Source organism: Anthonomus grandis, chromosome 17 (genome assembly GCF_022605725.1).
Source record: "Anthonomus grandis grandis chromosome 17, icAntGran1.3, whole genome shotgun sequence".
NCBI classification, from domain to species: domain Eukaryota; kingdom Metazoa; phylum Arthropoda; class Insecta; order Coleoptera; family Curculionidae; genus Anthonomus; species Anthonomus grandis.
In genome coordinates, this window is record NC_065562.1 from 9,386,325 (window position 1) to 9,412,122 (window position 25,798).

Consider the following 25,798-nt stretch of genomic DNA (forward strand, 5'->3'; position numbering starts at 1 on the left):
GTCGCCGCGACAGTACGCTGGTGTTCGAGGTTCGAGCTTTATGATTTTTTATTTTAGTAAGTGCCTGACGTTGGTGGAGGCTTTATTTCATGCGGCAAAATTTTAAAAAATATTACACTTACGGCATTGGTATACTATTTTTCTAGTGCAGGAATTACGAGTGTAAAGCCCGCATAAATCCGTAATGACAATTTTTTTATGCTCTGCATTGCATATTAAAAAATTAAACCGTTGTTCTTATTAAAATAAAATATAAACTCTAATAAAAATAGAATGTTAGCATTATAAAAAATAGAAAATAAAACTCTAAAAAATAATTCTTTAAATTAAAGGCTCAAAAAGACCTCCTTCTTTAGCTAAACAAAAGGTTAGCTTATCGTATAAGCTGTTTCTTACTTCCAAGACAGTTTGAGGTAAAATGGAATTGGCAGATTCAACAATTTTGTTTCTCAACTCCTTTAAATTCGTTGGCCTACTATTATGATGTTTATAAATAGTCTCCTTAAGAGAACTCCACAAATAACAATCATTTGGTAACAAATCGGAAAATCTTGGAGAACATTTAATGTTATCAGCACCACTAATAATGGAAGAATTGTGTTTGCCTAGACTTTGATATGACAATTTCTACATTTTTGGAGGCAAAAGGATGTCCCAAAATGTGACACGACATTTAAAATAGTTTTAGCACAAGAAATGGGTCTGCTTTCAAAATTTACTGAGAATAAATCCCTGCATTGTACTGCCAAATTGCCTCTATAAAGCCATTTAATCAATTGAACTTTTCCGGAAAGGGTGTAAACAGCCATAACGATAAATATTTAAAAAAATTAAAATAGCGTTTTAAGACTCAACAGTGCAGTATGCAGTCACCCAGCAAAATGAGGTTTGCTGATGGTGCCGTGCTGAAAATAGCAAATCAGACGATTCGAACTCGCCGCGCCGTTTATCAACCAGAAAATAAGCGAGAAGCGATGTTGCCATTTATAATGCCTCTATTCGCCAACCTGTATATATATTATATCATAACGTTAAACTCATAGTTTTTCTATTTTCTTAGATTGATTTCAATGGACTAAAATGACTTCAATGGATTGTAGAATTAAGGAATACGTCACGTTTACATTCCTGTTTTGCAAAGTGAGGCTTTCCGCAACGTTTATTTTCATACATATACAGGTCTTCTTTCATTAGTGCTTTTTTAAGTAAGTTCAGAAACTATACCGCTTAGTGGGTAATTGATCTAAACAGCTTGCTCTCGGAGAAACAACTTTAATTTACGAATTCTAATTTATGAAATGTATTATCTTTAACAGATTCTATTAGGCTCAGGATTTCTTCAAAGCATTCGAATATGTATCATACGTTGGTAACCTAGGATACTTTAAAGGCATCTCGGAAATCTCTTTAAAAAATTATTGACTGCACCCCAGCTAGTCGGAACTGCATACAGAGTGCAAACGTTTCTAGCCTTCACTTTAGGTTGAGTAGAAATTTCATTGTTAGGAATATGGTTGAGAATAAAGCACTTGCTGTTCTGACTCGACCGAGTAGAGTGTTTCACTATCCTAAATATCCATACAACCCTAATCTTCAACAACTTCTAAACCGCCAACATCTCGGATCCCAAGTTAACCTTTAAAAGCTATGTACTTTATATTAAAAAAATACTCGAAAATATTTGTAATATGAGTGGTTTTTCAGGTGGATTATAGACTGCTCTCACTTATCCTGTGTTGTTGCTTGGAAGTTTATGCTATTGAGAAATACATGCTAACTAATTTAATACTGAAAAGTACTTTGTCTACAATACAAGAACAAACCTTTCAACATAAGACGTCAAATTTAATTGTAGTTTAGGTATTTCTTACATGCATTAAAGAAATGCAAAGAAAAGTAAAAAACAAGTTAGTTTATAGCAAATTTTATTTAGGTTAATAGCTCAGTGGGTGGCATATTAATGGTAGCTGCCAAAACAGGCACACATATTTGCAATCTTGTAACAAATACTCTAATAACTCTAAAATTACTTTTTTCTACTTCAACATCTTCTTCCTGAGTTGTACTTTGGACTTCTTTGACTTTTGTTTCCATTTTGTAGGATAAACTTGGAGGCACCAAAGGAACCTATAAATATCTTTAATAAATATAACTTTTACTTTCAACAAGTTATATTTACCTTCATAACGTAGGTGGATAAAACGTAATAGGCTGGATTCACATGAAAGGTTACTGATAAATCTAGTAATGGCTTCTTAGGATTAATGTTTTCCAATGATAAGATTATTGTAAATTTTGGCCCTAAGCCTAAAACCTGTTTAACATTTTTATTAAAGTATTTCATGATTTAATAAACTAATACCTGCGCAGAAAGTTTAATTTGTTCCTTCTCATTGCCTACACCACTTTGGTCACTTAAATTTTGCACTAAAGCCCTGGCTGCTGTCAACCTCAGCCTAATAAGGTCTTGTTGAAAAGACTGATGAATTTCTAACAAACAATCCATGAGATCAATTGAATTAAAATATTTAAAAATACATACCAAGAAAGTTTTGCCTTTCTCTTATACTCTGCTCCAAAAATAATTTACTACGCTTTGGAAGAGGCAGCGGTTTCGACTGCACCACAGCATTGGTTTCCTGAGTCTTTAACGAAAAATCCGCAGTTCTTTTTAGGATTTTAAAGTTAATAGCTCCTCCTATAATAATACCGTCAGCACCACTTAAGTACCACAATAGGAACTTACCCATAGTTATCACAACCATCACATTTTCTTCCTGTCCCAACTGCCCGAAAGCGATTACAGAAGCAGCGTCAGATACTGAAATATTGTCAACAACATTTCTTCCATGGTATAATTGGATTGATCCGTTTAGCAACCCAACTGCTACAAAATGGGCGCTTAAATGCTGTAGTGATACCAAGCACAAGCAAGATATGTGATCAGTTAGTTCGGTTAACCATAGCTTTTGACCCTAAAAATATTGTGTAATAACTGTACAAACACAGTATAAAATAAACAAAAGGACAGAATTGTCGTAAGCCTTATTATTTTTTATTTTGCATTAGATCTAGCTAAGAGGGTTGCCTCTTTTACTTAAAAAAAAAACAAATTCTATTAAGTTTTGAATAGACAGTATCCCAATGCCATTCCTGTTCGGTAATTAAGGCTGTTTTTGAACAAGAAGAGACTTTGAGGCTGTAGAAGAACCAAATTTGTATGAAACATAATTTACTTCGTATCAAAAACAAATATTATTAAATTCTGGATCAGAAAAAATAAAATCCAAAAGATATCATGTCTTAATATCATTTAAATATGATACCTGTTCATGTTTACATGACTGGAAGAAGGAGATACTTCAAGTATCACATCTATTCACATCAGATCCATTTAAATGATTTTCAATAGAGCCAATCGTTGTGATATCGAAGATCAAATTTTTAGAATAAAAGAGCAATATAAACATTTACATTGTAATAAAAATATAGAAAGCCTTTTAGATAGATTTTAAGCTTTTTTTTTGGTTAGGCTCACCTACAAACCAATTAATTAACATCACATTAGAAGATAGTAGTTTTGCTTGTTAGATCCGGTGGCAAAATCGTTGCACTCGATCGAAGAAATTTGTACCTTGATTTAGGCTTTTAATCTACCAGCCCACTATTGTAAAACAAAATTCAGAGTCTGTGCATTGCTGGTTTGATGGTGTCTAAAAACATAAGATTCCACAGCTCAATCATATTATAAACGATTGACCTGAAAAAGAAGAAGATTTTGAAGAAAGGTTTTTAAAAGGTCTGCAGGTCCTAGATAATCCTACCAAAATGTACAAAACTAAGAGGATCAGTACGAAATTACTGAACAAATTTTAGTATGAATTACTGGATCTTAATGGTTAAATATTTAGGATATACAGTATCCAAAATATATTAATTTTCAAGTTTCAAATATCCCAGCTAAATAGCTGTAAGCGATTTTATTGGATGAAGAACACATTTGAATGTTCGATTGTAGGATACGTCATCATCAACAATTTTTGTGAAGAGAAGCAATAGGAATCTTTAATCTTTCAAGTTCATAAGAATGAAATAAAATACAATTATTTACTTAAAAAATATATAGAGAAATATAGTCTTTCTACAATTTATGAGGCGAACAATATAGGTCTGTTATTGAGTACCTGAAGAATCAACTCTATGCCTTTAAAGAGAACTAGTTGCCTGGATCAAAATGTCCGGAATTATCAAGCATAATAAAGTAGAGTCTTAGAGATAGTATGCACTCCACATTGGAGGTATTCTTGTTCTTATATCTGATGACTTGTTTCACTTATTAAGTCTTTTAGGTGTGTGAGATTAAAGTAAAAACTATCATTGATTCAAAAAATACGTAGTAATAGATTTGTTAGGTATTAAGACAATTAAACATCTTTCTTTTTACTTATTTTACTTATTTGCAAGAAGAGTAAAATAAACCTACAAATATGTTTATGAATTTTGAAGAAAGGTAGATGATGGCATTTTATTAAAAAGGCAAACAAGGGGCCATCCAAGGGTTAATTCTCTCTTTAAAAAATACTGAGAAATCTACATTCATGTCGACTTTCAATGAAAATATATTGATAAAATACAATTTCTCATCCAAATAACGAATTTGTTTGTTTTAGTTAGAGTGAGCAGAAGAGAACTCCAATAATACTTTATGAAGTAGTGTTTCTTTTACTAATGTAAAACCTGATGAAGCTGTGAAGAATTTTTGATTAAAGTTAAAGAATTTCCTGAATCACCATTTTTTTCAGATCTGCGATCTGGATAAAATCTTGTTTAAATCCTATAAGATGTTTACAGAGCAATAAAATTGTCGTATCATCTGTAAACAAAATAAACTTTTCTGTAATACTGTAATATACTAATTTAATCTAAAATACTTTTTTCAAATGAGGATTAAAGTTTCCCCTTAAAGAATTCTGCATATATTTTACGAAATTTCAGATATTTTTAAAAATTAACGATAGTGATAGGATAACCGCACCAGAAATTAGTGATTAAGAATTAAGGCAACCAATGCGTTTGATAGATTGCAGACAGCGACTGCTATTTTCGTTCATATTACAAAAAGAATCAAAATTGATGAACAATTTATTGACAATTTTGAAGAGAAATTGTATGAAAAATGATATGAGTACTATTCCTTTCTCTAGTTTAAGGCCTATGTAAACGGTACCATGCTCCTAAGAAGAGTAAATCATATAAACCAGCCTATCCCATAGATATTTCATTCAGGTTTCAATATAGGATTTATATTCTACTGATCCATTTTAAATCATTTAGGTGGTAAAGAATGAAGTAGAATTATTGACTTAAGAAATATTTGATAATAATAAAACAGCCTCTATTTCAGAGTTTGGTGACGCAATGCAATAAAATATTATCAATTAATCAAAGAATTCTGATGCTAGTTTCTACTATTAAAGGTTTTATTCAAAAAACCTTCTCAAAATGAACCAATACCATCATTTATATTGTAATGTTCATGGAATTCAAAATTATTAAAACTACTAATCAGTTTTTCTACTTTAGATCTACATCTCTATGCTCTTTTGCCAATTCAAAGTTTGAAGAAACGACATTATGCTCCAAGATCGGTTCTCCTCAACTAACATATTTATACTATATACATAACATACTCTCCAAAGACGTGGTCTGTAGTTTTTTTTCCTCCTGACACCGACGGTACTCGAACTGTCCGCAATAAATAAGGTCAATGTCCAGTTAAAAGACCCGTCGCGCCTCTGCCTAGAAAGACAATTTCTAGTGAGTGAGGCAGCGGGTCTAGCTATGTGTGACAGCGCGGATGTCCTTCACCATGTATTGGTATTTACATATTAACTGGTACTTCGCACACTCTTTAGTGACGGAACAGCTACCCATTTGGTTATGCCAACTGTAGGCTAGGAGTTCACCTTTTTGGTCATAATATCCTTAATGGTGGCTCTGTTGTCCGAATAGATTGAGACATCGGTGTTTCCAGTATCCATAATTTAAAATTTACTATCCGTGTTTTAAACAGCGAATACTTCATTCAGCTTGGAAGACAGTATAGTGTTGTAGTGAGTGTACAATAGTAGCACTAGGTCCTGCTGGTATATCGAGCCTCACCACAGAAGCCTGCACCAGCAATATCATTTATTTTGGAGCAGTCTGTGTACCTTTGGTTTTCCACTTTACTGCAGCTCGTCCTGGAATCCGACCAGCTTGCACATGCCCGTACTACACCCGGTCGTTCATCAAAAACATGTAGCCTGTAGGCAGTTCTCATAAAATGAAATTATATTGCACGGAACAGCGGTGGAATGTTCAGCAAAGTCTGAAAGGCTTTAATTAAGGCAGTTCGCATAACTACTGAGATGTTTAGGAATACGAGCCATTGGAGTCTATACTCTATTTCAGAAGTGTGTAGAGCAATAAAACCTCATTAGGTATGCAAAAGTGGTACCTGGTGATCCACCAATATTTTATGCCACTACCTTAGTTGGGTATTAGTTTCAATGTAAAATTCTTTCTTTTCGTTGATTGCAGGTAGTGCCACCCGGTTTTGGGTCAATTTATGAGTTTTGCCCATTGTTACCCACTGATAAACATTGAAAACGGATCGCCAAAGGCGTGCAACTGGGACTTGTTTTTTACCTTATAATTAATGTACTTAAATGCTATTTTATTTTAGAAAGTTACTATTGTTTAAATGGAATAATATATTTTTTTCACAAATTTATTGAACATAATATGTAGAGTAAAACAGTTGAAAATGTCACTTTTGGATCTGGCACTTTTTGAACAGTGTATAACAATTTTAAATTATAATAGATTGTAGTCTTCTTCGTCATCTGACGAACTGTCATCACCTCTTGACATTATAATTAAAGGATCGACTGTCTGATCGATGAGGTTGTCAAGATCCCACATTTTGTCCTCTTGCTTAATTACATGCTGGACTGCTTTTCGCCAATTCTCTGGTGTCGCTTCCGTAATGGCTTGATCAAACAGTAGCTTAACATCTTTCATTTTAAAAGTCGTGTTTTGTCTTGCTACAAATCCTTTTACCTGCGCCGATATCAGTTCTATAGGATTTAGTTCGCAATGATATGGCGGTAAGCGCAGTACAGTTATATTATATTTTTCGGCTATATCTTCCACGGCGTATTTCAAGAAATTTTATCATTTCACCAAAATAGTCCTCGAAAACGTCTGAGTTCATGTCTTCATGGTAATCTCCTGTGCGAGTCGACTCAAAGGTTAGCACACCTTCTTTTAAAAATCCCTCTTCGCTTCCAATATGTGTGATTATAAGTCTTTTTCCTTTTCCCGAAGGTACTTTAATACCCGTAGACAGGCCTTCTATGAAAGCTTGGCGAGCACTGGTTATATTTATGTCTTGCCACATTTTTTGGACTATATAACCTTCGTTAATCCACGTCTCATCAAGATAAAAAACTTTCTTTTGCTCCCTGCGCTACTGCTTGATACTTCTCAAGTATTGTCGTCTCCAACAAACAATTTCGTCGCTCTCCAGTAAAAGTGCTTTGCGGTTATGCTTTTCCCAGGCAAAATCCATATTTTTTAAAGTTTTCCATAAAAGTTTTCTACTTATCAACGGAATACTGTCATCTCGGCCAAGCTCCATTAAAATTTTGTCTAGGGTGGGTATTTCCTTTTTAAAATAAAAAAAGTGAACTTTTCTTCGAATTATACATTTAGCATTTTCATCAAGGACTTTTGTAGGTCGTCCTGGCTTTTGCTTGGGAGATTCCACTTGACCTGCTACTTTTCTTTCCCGCAACAATTTGAAAATGGTGGACTTTCCAATTCCACTCATTCGAGAACATTTTTCAACAATTTCTTGCACAGTAAAACTAGGGTAATCGTGTTTTATGCAATCATGTACATTTAAAATAATAACTTTTTCACCCAGCGATAGTGGAGAATTTTTAGTACATCTTTTCGTTGGACTGAATACCTCCATTTTTTAAATATTGGGATAATAATATTGTGATTACACTACAGCGTAGCAGTGACTACTAACGTTTAAAATATGATTTAAAAGTATTTATAGTCTGTATATATTACCTGACCCCATTTTTGCATGTTACAAAGCGTTAAAAGATAGGTACCTATACAAAAGGATTAAAAGTATTTATTTAGTATTTAATCTCTTTCAAAATAAAGGCATTTAATCCGTGAAAATTAAATTTATAAATATTATAAGTACCTGCGCCTATGAACTACCACGAAATGTAGCCAAACAGAACGGAATTCCCCAGTTTATTGCTCTATACACTTCTGAAATAGGGTATAGCCGGTTGCAGATGAACTTTTGCTTTCTACATGTTGGTTCACCAAACGATAGTTTTTACGATTTAAGAGGAGAGTTTCTTGGTACTACTAAAAACCTTCCTGCAGGTCCAAGCAGTGCAGATGGCTTTCATGATTCTGACGTCTGCGTCATCGTACCAGTTGAGTTTAGAATCCACGGTAATACCTTTAGAATATACATAAGTACAGAAACTGTTACTGAGGGACACTTTATCTGGTTGACGTTTTCCAATAGGACTGATAATGAGGAAGCATCAAACAGAGGACTTTGCAAGTAGTCACGGTCAACGCAGCCTATGCGGAGTCAACCAGAACCCCTGATAGATAGGGATACTTTGTTAGCCTCCTGAATCTGTTTCTCGCGACAGATCCTGACTTGTATAAGATTATCGTATATTAAAAACATCAGATCATAAATTAAAAGCCGCAACATGTGATCTAGAAATAAAAAAATTAAAACTCAGAATCCACCATGCCGCGTAGATATATAGATGAGAAAAGCCTTAAGAAATGCATGCAAGCAGACGATCGATATCTGCAAAGAAAAATTTAATCAAAAACTGAGCAAAAAAATTAAATGCCCAAATGAGATCAGGATCGCTCTATCCTGTGGCCAAAGCAGTTGGTTAAGGTTTCTGTAGGTAAAAAATTCCTTTCCATTGACTAGGGAAGATGGTTCCACTGCAGTGACCGCAATGGAGAAGGCTGACTTGCTAGGTCAGATGTTCTCATCAATTTTGATCATAGACCGAAAAGGCAAAACGCCACCGACTTTGCCAAGAAACTTGTTTCTTTGATATTTTTCAGAGGATTGAACACTAAGAAGACCACCGGCCCTGATGAAATATCACCAATAGTATTAAAAAAGTGTGCCGTTCTGAACAGATACCCAAAAAAGAAAAAAAAGACGGCGTTCATCAATTACTGTCTGATTGCTTTATTCCCGGAAATCGCCAAGATAATGTAGAAATTTATCACTGACTCACTTCACCAACATCATTAGCGACCGTCAGTATGATTTTGTAAAACACCGGTCTACTGGCGATCTGTTGGCCTACGTGACACATGTTTGGACCGAGGCCATTGAGAAATATGGTGAATCCCGTGCAATAGCTCTTGATATTTCAAAGGTATTCGATAGGGTCTGGCATGAAAACCTCTTAAACAAACTGTATTCTTATGGTTTGCCACCAACTCGTTGCTTGGAATCTTCCTCGATAAACCGATCCATCCAGATTGTCGTTGATGGACACGCCTTGCAGAGGTTTGACATCAATGCTGGTATCCCTCAGGAATTTATCTTCCCAATATATATCACACACTTTGAAGCTGCTTGATTCCATCCAGAAGACGGCCATACATCTTGTAGGAGATCTAGAGATAACTAGAAACTTGGACAGTTTGGCGCATAGAATGAAGGTGGCGGGCCTGACTCTGTTTTATCGATACCATCACGGTAAATGGTTTTCCAAACTGGGCCATGTCATTCCACCTAGAGCTATACATGCCAGATCTACTCTTCCGGCAGATGCGACGCATGAATATCGAGTGCATCTAAAGACGTCTATCTTCGCTATATCGGGACTTCATTTTATTAAGAAGTACGTTTGTGGTATCAACTCCCAAAGCACGTCTTTCCCAAACATTACAACTTGCAGAATTTGCTGAGCAGAACAATATCCACAGACATCTTCGTAGCACTGGCGCTCCTCTTGATACCTACCACATCATACTACGCGAGTATCATAGGATTTGCCTTTTGTGCCAGTATATTCCGTTAAAAAAATCATAGAAATCATACTGTCCTGGAATATTTAAATTGCACGCAGTTTCTTGGAAGTAAAATCATATTTTTTTAAATATATATAATCTAAAGGTTTGTACGACCTAAAGGTCACTACACTTAAAAATTTATTCTCAAGCCCACTTTCAATACAAATATGATTGATAGGAAAAAATGTACTCCGCAGATATTTTTATTATTAATATCTAATGTAATCCATTTTAAATCTTCCAATTGCATATGAATCAATAGCAGGATGATTTACTAGACGATTAAGAAGATTGTCAATTTTTCTTATGTACATCGGTATGTATATATCATCAGAATTAAAGTTAATTTCAAGCTTAATTCTTAGATGCTCTTACTCTTTTAGTAAAACATTGCAATTTATGATCTGCAGTAGCTACAACAATTAGGTTATCTCCAGGAATCAGAACCATATCAACGATATCACTTTTAAGGTGAATCAGGGATTTTCCCTCAAGCCATCCCTTTCTTAGCAGACAAATGTGGCGTTCCCTTGTGGCTATAAGAAGTCGAAACTCCACGTCGTAGAGCCCTGAAGATTGCAGAACAGATGGAATTGACTTTACGTTGCAAGTGTTTGCCTGAAAATTTGCTATTACTCATACATTTTATCTGCTTAATACTAGATTCTTACTTGATATAGTATAGCAAAGTTTTGTGGATCAAGTATGAAAATATTTCCATATTCTGTAGCAAGGACTGGGCAAGAGACTGCACTTTTCTCGTGTGTAGATTTCTCTAAAGTAGTCATACAAGTTATGATATTTTCTTTATTTGGACTGGTATAGTTTAATTTTCTTATCAGTTCTTCTACTTCTGATGGGCTGGCCAAGTTGAGGAGGTGCTGAGACCTAGAAAATTTGACTTTTCATTCAAATTTAAAACATTTACGTTTATTAATGATATTTTGGCGAAAGATTTTATTTAATATATTGCGACCATACCAAGTTGAATTTTATTTTATTCTTTTCCTGTAAAATGGATGTTGGTCTATTAAATATAATAATGTTATATAATTTAAAATATCTTTAGGAAGTTCCGTTTTTCATATTCTAAAAACGAGATAGATATATTTGCAGGATAGAAATGAATGTACAATATTTATTTAGATTCAAAAAGGTTCTTAACCTGCAAAAAAATGATTCAGATTCAAGTTGGTCAGGGAAATAATAGTGAACTTCTGATGCTTTTGGTCTTGAACTTGAGGTTAAATTCTAAGGTCAAGGCTGTTTTTTTAATGGAACTCCATATTTTGATATTGGACTTGATTGAAAGAGCGGAAAATTGTTCGTCCAAAATTATATTTTTAATAATATTTGTTGCGTAAATATAAAAGAGATATTCTAAGCAAGGCAAGCACTGTAGTGTCAATAGACAGCAGCGATACAGCAGCAATACTTCCCAAAATTCAATCAATCATCAGATTCAATTCATCAATTAATGGCAAAAGTGTCTGCAACCTTGGATATATTGACCTTGCTGTCAATTTTAAGGTCATTTAAATGTAAAGGTACATTTTGATTGAGAACCCTTATAGCAATATAAAAAAAACAAGAGTTATTAGTAAAAAAAAATCCTGAAGAAAGTGGGAAATTTTCAATTTCTTAAACCACAGTAAAAAAACAATCCTTTTTTTTATTACCTAAACTCTTTAATGTAAAAATCAAGAGTACTCAATGATGTCCTTGACCTTGAAATTATCTGCAAGGCCGACATGTTTAAGGTTGTAGACACTATTGAGGTTGATTAAATTTTTAAGACATGTGCTTAGCTTAGAATATCTCTAAAATGAAATTAATCGGGTCTGATGACTTTTTTAGAATTTGACCCTTTTAAGGAAGGCACTAATCCAATGCGACTTCAATGTTAAAAACAGTTCCTATTTTCAAAATTATCATAACCTTTAAAATTTGCCCTCAAGTCAAATCCAAAGACACTAAAAGTTAATTCCGTCGTGATAAATAATTTATATCTGAACCATTTTTTTACAACTGAAGAACAAATGATCCATACAATAAAATGATTCAGTTTGTATACAGAGTGTTTCAGAACTATGGGATCAAACTTCTAGGGGTTTGTTCAGTGCAACAGTAGAATCCATTTGAGTATAGGAACCCATGTCCGGAAATGTGTCACTACGTCACTACGGCCCTAAGACGCGTTTAAATTTAGAAAAAAATATTAATTACCTAAATAGGATCTGATGCATTTATTTTTACCTTTTTACTACACTAAAAATTTGATGCTCGTTTTGAATTATTTCAAATGCTGCTGTTATTCATCCAATAAAGTCTAGCTCTGATTTTACTGGAGTTGCGTAGACTAAAGACTTTACATGTCCCCACAAGAAAAAATCGAGCGACGTTAAATCGGGTGACCTAGGAGGCCAAGAAACTGCTCCACCTCTGGCAATCCAACGGTGCCCAAAACGGCTGAGCCAAATACTCGCGTACTTATACAGCAAAGTGAGCCGTCGCTCCATCATGCTGAAACCACATTTGCTGTCTAACGTTTAGTGGAATATTTTTAAGGAGTTCTGGGAGAACTTCCTCCAAGAAACGCAGATAAATACGTCCTGTTAACCGTTTCGGTAGAAGGTATGACCCAATTAAATAATCATTAACAATGCCTGCCTATACGTTGACAGACCAACGATTCTGATGTTTTCTTGGAAAAATTGCATAAGGATTTTCTTCGTCCCAAACATGGCTATTCCTACTATTAAAAATACCGTCTCTTGTGAAAGAGGCTTCATCGGTCCACAAAACATATCGTAAAAAAAAAGATTGTGCAATGATGTGATTCAGAAGCCATCGACAAAATTAAACTCTAGGATGATAATCGGCTGCAGTCATACCTTGAACTTTCTGGAAGTGGATGGAGTTGTATTACCCGCCTGACAGAAGCGCAACTCGCTGAAGCACCTCTTCTTCAAATTCGACCGTTCTTACGGTTCGCGCAACACCAGTATCATGCATCTTGGTCTTAAACATGCCTGTCTCAGCGAGCAGCCAATGAACCGCAATAAACTTCTTGTATCCAGGATGCTGTTGTTCGGGATAACGTTAATGATACAACCGCGATGCTGCTCGTGCATTGCAGTTTGTTGCTCCGTATGCCAAATGCATATCCGCCAATTCTTGATTGGTAAAGTTTTTCATTAGCAATAAATGTTTAAAAATTGTAAGCTATAAAATTTTTAAACATGACATTGAGAATTGACATTGATAAGCGTTGATTTTAAACAATTGTTGTTATGGTATCATGTACAAAAGGTAAAAATAAATGCAGCAGATCGTATTTAGGTAATTAATGTTTTTTATAAATTTTAACGCGTCTTAGGGTCGTACTGGCGTAGTGACGCATTTCCGGACATGGGTTCCTATACTCAAATAGATTCTTCTGCTGCACTGAACAACCCCCAGAAGTTTGATCCCATAGTTCTGAAACACCCTGTATTTTGTGCTTGATATTTTTGTATTATCGGTAGTATAGTGATCTGATGAGGCCTAATTAGGCGAAACACGCAGCGTTATGGCGTAAGCTCAATGTTTGATATTTTTCATGTTTTGCCGCAAACATTATAAATATAGGAAAGAAATTGCTTTATTTTGCTTTAGACTGTTAGAAGACTTTTAAAAAATGCCATTAAACCAAATCTTTTAATAAGTAGGTAAGCCAAGAAAAATATGTAATTTACACAAGGAAATTTCATAAAGTATCAAAAAAATAACAATATTACACCAATTAATTTTTGTCAATTTAATCAATATATTCAGTTAAAAATCTTACTTACCTCGCACTTAAACTGGAATAAGGAATCTTCTTTAATTCGCCGATCAACTTATCAACATTGATTTCTTTGGTAAGGGCAATCTGGCTCCAAATATCAGACTCTTCCTGAATCAATGGACAAAATGGCAGCTTGAACTTATAAAACGGTTTCAGATTTTTGTATAGGAATAACTCTGATCCGCTTGCAACTGCTATAACTAGAAAACCGTCATCAAGTTCAAAACAATCTAAATCGATATTTTTCAAGGCATTATACAAAATTTGTTAAATGAAACAGGTTTAAGTCATTGTCTTCATTTACTGTAAAAAGGAACCAGTAACCAGGAAGGAACAGTTCCTCTGCTTGCGATACTCTATGTCGCAGAAGGTAACAAATATTTCAGAAGGATACATTAGGCTCAGAAGAACTAAATATCTTTGCAGCAAACGAGCTCTTAGAGAGAATTACAGACTAGTGCAGGGAAACGATATGTTAAGCTAGGTAGAATAGTCAGATAATGGAGTGAGCACAGTAAGTCTATGGCAGGGTGAGATGCAGTCGAGAGTGAAACCTGGATGAATTGCAAGAAGAGAAAAAAAATTCTACTTTACAGATAGAAAACTAATTTTTAAAGTAATATCCCAAAGTGCCACATTACATCTTCTTTTCTTCCATGCATATTATTATTTTGATGCATATTGATAATGTGATCTGAAAGTACTAATGTCATTTTATTCGCTTATCATGTGAAATGGAAGATCATCATCCCCCTGAACCTATTATAGGCACGGTATTATGAAATAAATAATAAAAAGACAATTCTGGATTGTCACAAACAAAATAAGTCCTAACGATACAAAAACCCAAAATTTCTTTAAGAAAATGTTTAAACCTGACTCGCCCAATGACCATAAAGTCGAATTCCTATATTTTCATATGGACTTTAACCCTTTAAGACCCCAAGGCCATAATTATGCACACAATTTTCAAAGTATTATTTGCCTACACAAATCTTATTTTTATACTCTTGGACTAACCCGGCATAATAATACACTTCTAAATATATAGAGAAGTGTCCCCATCTAGTGAAAATATTTACAATTAGACAGCATTTTGTTTTGCTCGGCCGCCAAGATGAAACGTGCCTCTGGTAAGTACAAAAAGAATCTGTTATCATCCATGTTATGTTTTGTAAAAAATGATGTATTTTATTGCAAAATGATAAAGCTAAATATTTCAATTTGTTTTATGTATCAATATTTTTCTGAAAACTTTGAAGGTTGTTGTCATAATTATGCCCACTTGGTCAAAAAGAGTGTTATTACAATTTTTTTTTCCAAATTTACATGCTTTTTTTTTCTTATTTTTAGAAAAGAAATTTGACTTACATATTGAAAAAGATGTTGCCACTCTTCTTGATATCTTGGATGACATGTCTGACCTTGAATTAAGCGATGACGATCTAGGTACAGAAGAAAATGTTTTTGATAATTACACTGAAGCTGTTCGTTTGGGAGGTGATAAAGTTGGGCCAAATACTATAGAAAACCCTGAAATGCACCGGGATGAAAAGGTTTCACACTTGAAATGTAATGTGGAGCATACAGATCATATACTTATTCCTGAGGAGCATTGGGACGAAGAAGATTTTTTACCGTTATCTGCATTTGTTAGAAGATCTTCAGAATATTATACACAAAGAATTTATAAAATGGACCAAAGATGGCTTTGTAGAACCGGAAATATTATTGCAAGATTCTGATGATACTGAAAATGAAGCCGAGGTTCTTAGTCCTCTTGATTACTTTCAAAAATATATTAGCGACCCCGAATTTGAAAGAATGGCAGAATACACAAACATGTATGCTCTTCAAAATAACATGCAGTTCAGATCCACTAACGCTGCAGAAATAAAAAAGTTATTTGGTTTGCATATAGCTGTAGGAAGTCTAAAATTTCCGAAGAGTTCGCTTATTCTGGGATAAAGCACTTCGTATCAATCTATTTCACGAGACAATGACACGAGACAGATTCTTCCAACTCCGATCGAACTTCACTGTGTAAATATCCTTGAGAAACCCCATGATTGCACTGATAAATTGTATAAAGTCCGTCCCATTTATGACGCCTTGAGAAACCGTTGCCTTGAGTTGAAATTAAAGGAAAATTTGTGCATTGATGAACAGATAGTACCCTTTCGTAGAAACCTATGCATCAAACAATATGTCAAAGGCAAGCCAACTCCATGGGGTGTAAAAATGTTTGTCCTTTATGGAAAATCAGGGATGGCGTATGATTTTATTATTTATCAAGGTTCTTCAACGGGATTGAGTGAAGAAACACTAAAAAAGTTTGGTCTCGGCGCAGCCACTGTTCTGTATTTGTCTACTAGAATTTCTGAGGAAGGACATAAATTGTATTACGATAATTACTTTTCTTCATATCCACTTTTTCAAATTCTAAAATCTAATAAAATATTTGCTGCTGGAACAGTACGAGTAAATAGATTTAGCAAGCCTCCCCTTTTAGAAGATAAGTACCTGAAAAATAGGGGCAGAGGATCTCACAATGAACTCACAAGTGAAGATGGTGATATCATTCTGGTAAAGTGGATGGATAATCGCTCCGTTATTCTGGCTTCTAATTTTGTAGGTGTAGGAGGTGAAGATGAAGTGTCCAGTTGGGATAAAACCGAAAAAAAATATTACTGTATCGCGTCCAGAAATAGTAAAATTATATAATCATGCCATGGGCGGTGTTGACCTTTTGGACCAAATGATCGGGCAGTACAGAATTTACATTCGTTCAAGGAAATGGACACTTCGGCTTATATTCCATGCAGTCGATCTTGCTATTGCTATGTTATGTATAATAGCTGGTTTGAGTACAGACGTGACTGTAACCGTTTGAAAATACCAAAAAAAGCTCAAATTAGGATTTACTAGACTTTCGTTTTCGCTTGGCAGAATGTTTGGTAAAAGTTGGTAGTAAAATTGAAAACAAGAGAGGAAGACCATCAAGTGCAACACCAGAACTTCCAAGAAAACGATTTCCTAAGTGTAATGAAGAGTTAAGACCAGTACCTGAAGTTCAACATGATTCGATTGATCATTAACCTCAACTCGACGGATGCAAAAAAGGAAAACGCTGTAAAAATGGAAAATGCAGTAAAAAAACTCATTTCTATTGCGAAAAATGTCGTGTTCACCTCTGTATTAAAAAGGAGCGAAATTGTTTTGTTGCTTATCATAGAAAATAAAATTCATTTTTGTATTTCTGTTAAGCTAGTTTTAGCATAATAAAAAAGAATTTTCAATCTCAAGGTCTTTTACTTAAATATTTTTTGTTTTGTTTAAAGATCAAGTATATATGTGCATACCATGTCGGCATAATTATGCACATAATTTTTTTCCTAAAAAATATACAACTTTTTTCAAAATTCATATTTTATTATCCAAGTAAGCACATTTATAAATCATTTTTAAAAACAAATATTTTTTTTTATAAAACGTAAAAATCAGGACTGAAGGTGTTCAGGTAATGTGGACTAAATATGTTTTTGTATTACAATAAACTATCTACGATATCATTTTTAAAAAGAGATGTAGCCAAAGTGGTCCTAAAATTAATACTTTTACTTGAATATCGTATATTGCTTCGATAAACTTACTTTTTTTTATAATAAAATTAAAAAAAAAAGTTTCCGGTAAGAGCTCTTGAATTCGCTATTATGGAATTTAGTTCCTTAATAAATTTGTCAAGTATTAATAAAATATTAGATGGAAAAGAAATCATCAGGACATCTCTTCTCTACACTACACTTAACGAGTAACAATTGTATTAAAATCACTTATAAAAATAAATCTACTACACACACTTGTAAGTGCTCTTCATTGGTAAAAGTACTCATTATTTTTAGACTATAAGTATCGTTCTTATTAGTTGTAAGAAATTACCTGTTAAGGAGAAAAAATTACTGTTAATGAAGTTAAAATTACCCTAGCTAAAGACAGCAATGAAATCGCCTATTTTACGCTCGCCAAACTGTTTCATTTTTCTATTTTTGGGCCTAATAAATAAGCATATTTTGTAAAGTACAAGTCTGTTTTATGAATTATGCTAACTGATTTAGCGTTATATAAGCTGTGGCAAACAAATACATCAAAATTCAACAATGACTTTATTAATAATAAATCCAAATTAATCATGTTTTAATTTTTTTTATCGAATTTAAAAAAGTTTTTCATGATCCTCAAAGAGACCTTTGTTACAAATAAAATAAAAATGAAACAGAAGTCTCCGTATAATCCATTGAAGAAGTAAAAATTAAAACAGACAGGCTACATATTGTAGCGTTTTATTTTTCTATTCCTTATGTTCACTAACATTGACATTTCATTAATTTCAATAATTACATTAATAATTTCAGTCAATTTCTTTTATTCATATTTCTTTAAATTCACACTGTCACACATTACTACTGTCACGAATCACTCTCCTGGTTTAATTATTCATGCTTTCTGTTGACGGTTCGTCACTTGTCTGATTGGTCATAATTCATATTTTCTCTGATTGGCTGATATTAACAGCTCAGGCGACAGGTGGGTTCGTTATTGATTTAGTCGGTACTGCGTCCATTTTTCGAGGACTTGTTCCCGTGTTGCAGGTAGGAGCGCACGTAAAAGGCCAGTTTTTTTATTTCCGAAGTGGCCAATATGGTTTATAATTTATGGTCCTTAATCTTGTTCCTTTAGGGAACCATTTATTTCATAATTCTGGTGCAGGATGCCCAAGATTTTAATGGATAGATAATGAAACTTAGCAAGGGTTTTACTTTTCCGTTTTCCTCTTTATTCTTCTTTAATTGTTGATGGCTGCAGGCTTTTGATTTCCCCGGGAAATTGCTGAAAGCAGTGGAGCTGGAGCCAGAGTTAGAGCTAGTATTAGAGATTCCCAGACCGGATTGCTGAGCTACAAATGGCATAGATTCACAGCCTCGGTTTTGAAGGCTAGCCGTTCATTTCTTGGAGGAATATACAGGCCAGTTTATTCCATTTATTTATATATTACTAACTATAGATTTGTCTCACTTATTTAAATTTTTATTAATATACCTTTTATTTCAATTTAACGTTACAAATATTTAATCAATGCCATAATTTAATACGTCAATTTCTTATCTATAATATTAGTTATTTTTTGTTTAGTATTTTTCAATACCCTTTTTGGTAGTTAAGTAGATATAACACGGTTAAGGCTGATATACCTTAGGTAAAAAGGTTCACGAACTTTCCCCTGCGTAATACAAATATAACTATATATATTGCAATTAATAAAAACTTTAAAAATTGCAATTTATTTTTTAAGTGCTGACATCTACCTAGTAGCGAAATCATAATTTAAATGTTACTTTTGTCAAACTTATTTTAATCATATGAACATTATTCATATTTTAATTCATATCAAATTATTAACATTTATCCGATTAGAATATGAGGTGTGTACATATCTTTGATGTAAATATAATTTGGTTGTATTGTTGAGATTTTTTTGCTTCTCATCCAGGGTCATTTAATTGTTTATTGAAACCTATATACCAAGTCTTTTTCTTAGTTTTCTTTCATTAAAAAAAAACCAAGTGGCGCCCTCTTATTTAATAGTTATAATCAAGTTTAGATTCTTTAATAGCCAGTCATAAGTGAACCTTCGAACAATCCCGAGCCTCCAATAATTCTGAGCTACCGTCTGCTCTTGGTAAAATAGTAACACTGTAAAGTTAACGCCACCATATTTCGCTTTAAACAATGTATTATCAGACATACACTGTGTACCACTACAAGACGCACAATATTTTTATTTAAATTGTGCTTTACAAGCCAGAAAACTGTCAATTGGTAATTTTTTTATGGAAGTATTCCAAAGGTTACTTTTATTAATTGAATTTTCCAAAAATCCAGGGTTTACGTAACATTAAAACAAAATAAATAAGCTTACCTGGTATTCTAGGTTCCATATAATCCCCATAGAAGCTAACAACTGAGCATGGCATGTTGGGTAATGCTTGATCCGAAATCAGCATAGTCCCTTTGTATACTTTCAGTCTACTTTTAGTCTCCTTGTCCAGTTTTAAATCGGTAATTACCAAATGAAAATCGCCAGATCCAGATACGTCTGTTAGGATGGCGTTTCTTGGCAAGGTAAATAGGTCGGCTCCTCGGTCTGTATGAGCTTCTAGCCATCTTGAAGCAGTTAATTCGCTAAAAAATAATATTAGCTTGTAACTTAACAAAATGTATAGAAAAATTAAACTTACGTTCTACTCATATTATGGTTGAATAATAAAAACTTAAACAGCTGTAGTGAGTTTGTATTTAACGTTGTATGCCGCGTAGCAACGCAGTTTTTTGATCGATGTTACGGCATAGCTTAACCGGTCAACAATAATATATTATACAGTGCTTTTCTTTAATGTCCCCCCCCTCTTTATTTTTTGAACGGATCAATTAAAAAAAATTGAAACTTAAGGTAATGCAGTTGATGAATGAATACTATAATATATATTAAAATAAAATTGACAGATGAAATCTTCAAGATAGCTGCTAGGCGCCATCTTGGAAAAAAAAATTAAATGAAAAGGGTAGTTTTGTGGCACATCATTTTGAAGCTCCTGACGAGTACCTTATAATTCTACAATATAAATTCAATATCTTTACCTATTACAAAATGGTGGTACATATGTATTAGTTTTTGTATTATGAAGTAGAAATGGCAATAGTGAACGAACAGTTTAGGCTACTCTGCAATCACCCTTGATCATTCAATAAGTTCCATGGTACCACTTAAATCGCCCTTAATCTGCCATAACCATTTCGTCTTGGTGTTAAATGTACGGGTGTTTAAATTTTGATGTTGATAGATCTTGAATTAGTGTTCTCAGTTATGATGTTCTTATAAGTGTTGGAGCTTAAAATTTCATAATTTCAAATGTAATCAATTTTTTCTTAAGAGATAATCATAAATTAAGTAAAAGAAATTATAGAAATAGAAAGATAGAAGTGAGAGAAAAAGAGAAGTGAACTCTGCCTAGTGAAATCCTGGAAATAAAAAATATCATGATGTGGTGAAAAAAATATTACTAGGAGTCATTCTCTTACCAGGTGTTCGGCTTCTTAAAGCTTAATAATACCACATAATCTCAGTGGATGAAAATAGAATTGAGCGCAACTAATACAGCTAATATCTGACTTTTCCAAAGGCAATGACTTCCTGACATAATGCCTTTTCACTTTAAGAAATGCAGCTTCTATTTCGGGTCATTTCTGGTACGCTCATCTCGCGGACATTTAAAAGTTAAAACACCATATGACTTTATAAAATATTTTTACAAGAAAGTTAATTAATAATGAGTTGCTTATAAAATTTTTCACTAGATTTTGGTTAATGTATTTATTTGATAACATACACAGCACATGACTCACGTGGAATATAATGACTCTCAAGCTGTAATCTCTGCTGGAGTCAAACGCAGATTTAATATAATTTTTCTACAAAGAAAACATAATAAGAGCGACATTTACAACTTTCGATGCTCATGTCACAAAAAAGTATTTTTATATTCACAGCAAAGGTACTAATTATTACCAATCATGCATAAATAAATGACTTTCTTTTTTGCACCTGCTTAATAAATCAAGAGGCATACAACCATCAAAGGTACCAACAGATATGACTCATAATGGTAAACGAACTCTTTTCTAAGAATAATGAATTGATCAGTTCCAGTGCGGTAGATAATAACGAAGCAAGAAAATAAATGTTCAACCTAACAAAACCTTATGAATGAACTGTAAGGAAGGAGATACAAAAACGGATTAATCGTAAAAAGCCTGAGCTATGTAGTACCTGATTCACTATCATGGTTATTTTTCAGAGTATCCGGTCCACGTGCTCGTTCGATTTCTTCGGGTTGGCGTCTTTAATGATGGCTCTTTTTTACCTGACCGATAGTATGGGCAACATTTAGTATTTTAGATTTTTTCTGTATTTCAAGGGAGCAGGAATGTATATGATTCGTAATATTGCTGACATATTATTTTTATGCTGTAAGATCATTTAATAAATTTCTAATAGAAACAGTTCTTGAATTTGCCACAGTATTTTCTGGGCCAATAACATCCATAAAATTAGTATTTGCATTCTTCTTCGAATATCTATATATTATCACAATTAGTTATTAATTACTGCAAACAGTTCTCTTCTACAATGCGTTTTTGTATTTAACTGGGATATTGTACTTCTTCATAAGCTAACATATTTTGGTTCTTCAAAAGATTTAGTTGCTTTAGTAAATCTTATTTACGAGGTCGTAAACAATTTGTGAAATATGAAGGCTTTAAATCTCATAAATATGAAGTACGCTCAATAGTTCCGCAAGGATCTAACTTAGTTCGCTTTAATTTTTATGTATTAATGATCTTGCCCTGCAGTAAACTCTTATACTCATGTATGGAGTGCCATTTTCTAGAAAACTACTCCTGAATAACTTTAATTAAAGAGCAAATAATGCTGTGTTAACTGACGTGGAAGAACAATTGATCTGGGGATTGCTTATGATGCCAAATTAAGTTGTGCTAAGCATGTAGTGAAAATTGTTTCTGAATCTGCTTTTATTTTAGCTTTTATTTATCGACAACTTGAAAATGTTAATATTTTAAATCTACTTTTTAATACGCTCAAAATTAGAGTATGGGATTCCCGTTTGGTGCCTAATCGATAACGATCGATCAGGTAATCGATGACACCTAATTGTTTATGAAGTATCTCTGGTTTAGAGAAGGTGTTTTTCCGACATGAGGTTTGGATAATCAATTACACTTAAACAAATTTAATATTATACTCTTCACTTTCTGATGCCAAGAATAAACTCTAGGCATTTTAGGTTATTTTACGCAAATTTGGCTAGGACTAATATTTTATTTAAATTCTCTATTGATATAATGTGTCAGAATTATAATAATAATAATTTATATGAACAGTGAAATATTTTTGTTGACAGTATAGAATGTATAAAATTAGATAAGTCTTGGAGGGTTTTTCTGGTATATAGTCTGTTTTTAAAACATAGAGTGTTATATATCTTATTTTATCTTTATATGCAATTGGCTTTTTTTATATCATAATTTACAACTGTATGTACAATCTTCGACTTGCATCACTAAATTCTCATCTAACCCTCTGATCTAAGCAGCAAATACTTTATAAAACAGTCGTGAAAGTTATATAAAACAATAAATCTTTACACTGTATCCTTTTTCATATTGAGAATTTTTCCTCATAACAGATGAATCTTTCATAAAAAAATAGATAGTCTTTTCAATATTATTTTTCCTGTCACCAAGATTAAAGCAAAGAAACAAATAAATAAATCGCCATATGATTACCACAGGCCTGCAAACATCGTGCAAAAACTTACGTTACCTACATAGAGTTAGAGCATTTACAGGTAGACTAAAGTTTCACAACTACTTTAGTAAATCTCTATATCCCATCTGATCAGACAGTGTAAGGAGATCCACCATTTAAAAGGCAGAAAAAGCTCCATTAATATCTCTAAAGAATGTTAGAGACAATTCGTTATTATAATATAACTCTTATTGTAAGATCGCAAAAACTCTTAAAACTACATTAGATCCACTTGAATATGCCATCATTTTAAATTCCTTATTTGTTACACCAGCCGGCCCCGGCAGCGCGGTGGGTATATACCTGCCTAGCAGTCGTGTGGCCCTGGGTTCGAGTCCCAGACTTGGCATGGTCGTTTGTGATGTCCGATTTAGTTTAAGTACTAAAGAATTATATAGAGGTTTTTCGTGACTAAATGTGCTCAGCACAAGGTTAATAAATTAAACAAAAAAATATATATATATTTGTTACACCAACTGATAAAGTTGAATTTAAAAAAGCAATAGTTTCTATTAAAACAAGAACAATTCAGTTGAAAACTGGCGTTTCTTCAGAACATTTTCTAAAGCTGCTTTTGGTTTCTTTGGCTACATTGGTGCCTGCAATTAACAATTCACTATTTTTCTTCTTATGTATTCAGGCTGTTTGGGTAATGGATCTAACTATATGCCAAACTCTCTTTTCTCATTATGGAAATATTTGAAAAACTAGGAAAGGCATGCATGCTGTGCTTTCAAGGCTAATAGATTCTAAGCAATTCAAGGCAATTTGATTTCTAAAAGAAGCTCCTTTTTATTTAGCCCCATCTAAGTTCAAAGTGATTTTAACATTTTTGCCAATTACGAAATCAGTTTGTGGCATAATAGGGACCTTACCGTACTACGTCAGTCACTATTGGAAAATCTCATTTGTGAAAAAATCTAGCAGTGCCCTGTTGACAGTAAATCCAGATAGAAGCAAAAAAAAATCTTGCATTTAGATATGACCTGGAAGATATGTCTATAGGTCCACCTATATATTTCATAATATATTTCAACATAGTAACAAATTTCTTGAAATCATAATAAACGATCAACTAAAGTTTATATCACATGATAACATTCTTTCCAATAAGCTGTTAGGGTTTATGTCCAACAATTCGGTTCCATCTAACTTTAGGCCGATCTATATTCTCTGACCCTTATCGAAAATATTTGATGAACTAGTAAAAGCATGTGGCTTTATGAAAGCTAATAGGTTTTAAGCCAAACTCAATTTGGTTTCCAAGAGAAGCTAAGCGCAACGTATGCTATAATTGTTTGATGAGTTGTATATTCATATTAGTTGTAACAACTATTCTACAGGCTTATATACTGGAGATGTGTGTAGCGGCGTGTAACGTCTGGTCATGCGTAAATCGCATTAAATCTGCAGTGTCCTGACAGTAGAGGTCTCCAGATGCTGGTCGCCTTGTCTCGCCTATATACGATTCTCCACATTCATAGGATATTTAGTATATGCAGCACATGTATGAAACTTGTATGGTGAAAATCGAAATCGTATGTCGGCCATCTTGCTTGTACAATACAAATTGCGGCCATCTCCTCATTTCCTTTCGACAATTAAAAAATTGATTAAAATTTTCATGTAAGTATCCTTAATGTAAGAATGGCTCAGATACATAATACTAGTAATTAACATAGTAATAAATGATTTTTCAATTTCCTTCAGTCCCCATTACAAGAAAAACACGAAGAGAAATATGCAATGTAAATTTTATTAAGACTGACCTATACAATTTGTTCTAATCAGTTCTCTCTACCAAATTTTAATAATGCTGATACTGCTGGCTTTACACTATAATAGATATTTATTTAAAAATTAGTTTTGTCATTATTTTTCACACGAATCATTCAGAGAATTTATTTACAAGGTTTGCACTGCCTATTTTTCATTTTATTTCTTGCCATTATATCATACTACTTCCTATGTTCAGTGAGACAAGACATAGGGACTAACAGAGCTGAGCACCCAAAATGGATCAGTGTGAATGATTTTGTTTTAATTTTCTGTAGGCATTTGTCTTTGAATTAAGTTCTTTTTTTCAATATGTTGTTAGTATTATCGGAGACCAACAAATATTTACTATATATGTGATATATGCCATACTATAAGTTGTTTTCATTTTTAAAGAGTTTATTTAATATTGCAGATAGTTATATTGTTTTTTTAGATAATACTCTGTTATAGAATTTTTAATTAGTTTTTAGAATGTTTAATTTTTCTTTAAGAAACAGAAAGAAATATATATTAAACTAAGATAATTCATTCAGCAGTGAAATTTAGATTTTTTTTTACAAAGAAGAATATTATAAATTTTTAAAAAATATTTAATTTAG

General features: G+C 33.2%; 1 protein-coding gene across 1 annotated transcript; it reads right to left on the bottom strand.

Moving 5' to 3' along the window:
• Positions 1-1,908: 1,908 nt before the first annotated feature.
• On the bottom strand, positions 1,909-20,427 carry LOC126746548 (Bardet-Biedl syndrome 1 protein homolog). The gene is made up of 10 exons (XM_050454856.1): positions 20,272-20,427; positions 19,953-20,215; positions 13,980-14,175; positions 10,818-11,034; positions 10,522-10,764; positions 2,747-2,975; positions 2,543-2,698; positions 2,363-2,490; positions 2,180-2,314; positions 1,909-2,127 (listed from the first exon to the last, which is right to left on the bottom strand). Exons 1-10 carry the CDS (start codon positions 20,280-20,282, stop codon positions 1,930-1,932), a joined length of 1,776 nt encoding a protein of 591 aa, XP_050310813.1. The 5' UTR covers positions 20,283-20,427; the 3' UTR covers positions 1,909-1,929.
• Positions 20,428-25,798: the final 5,371 nt, after the last annotated feature.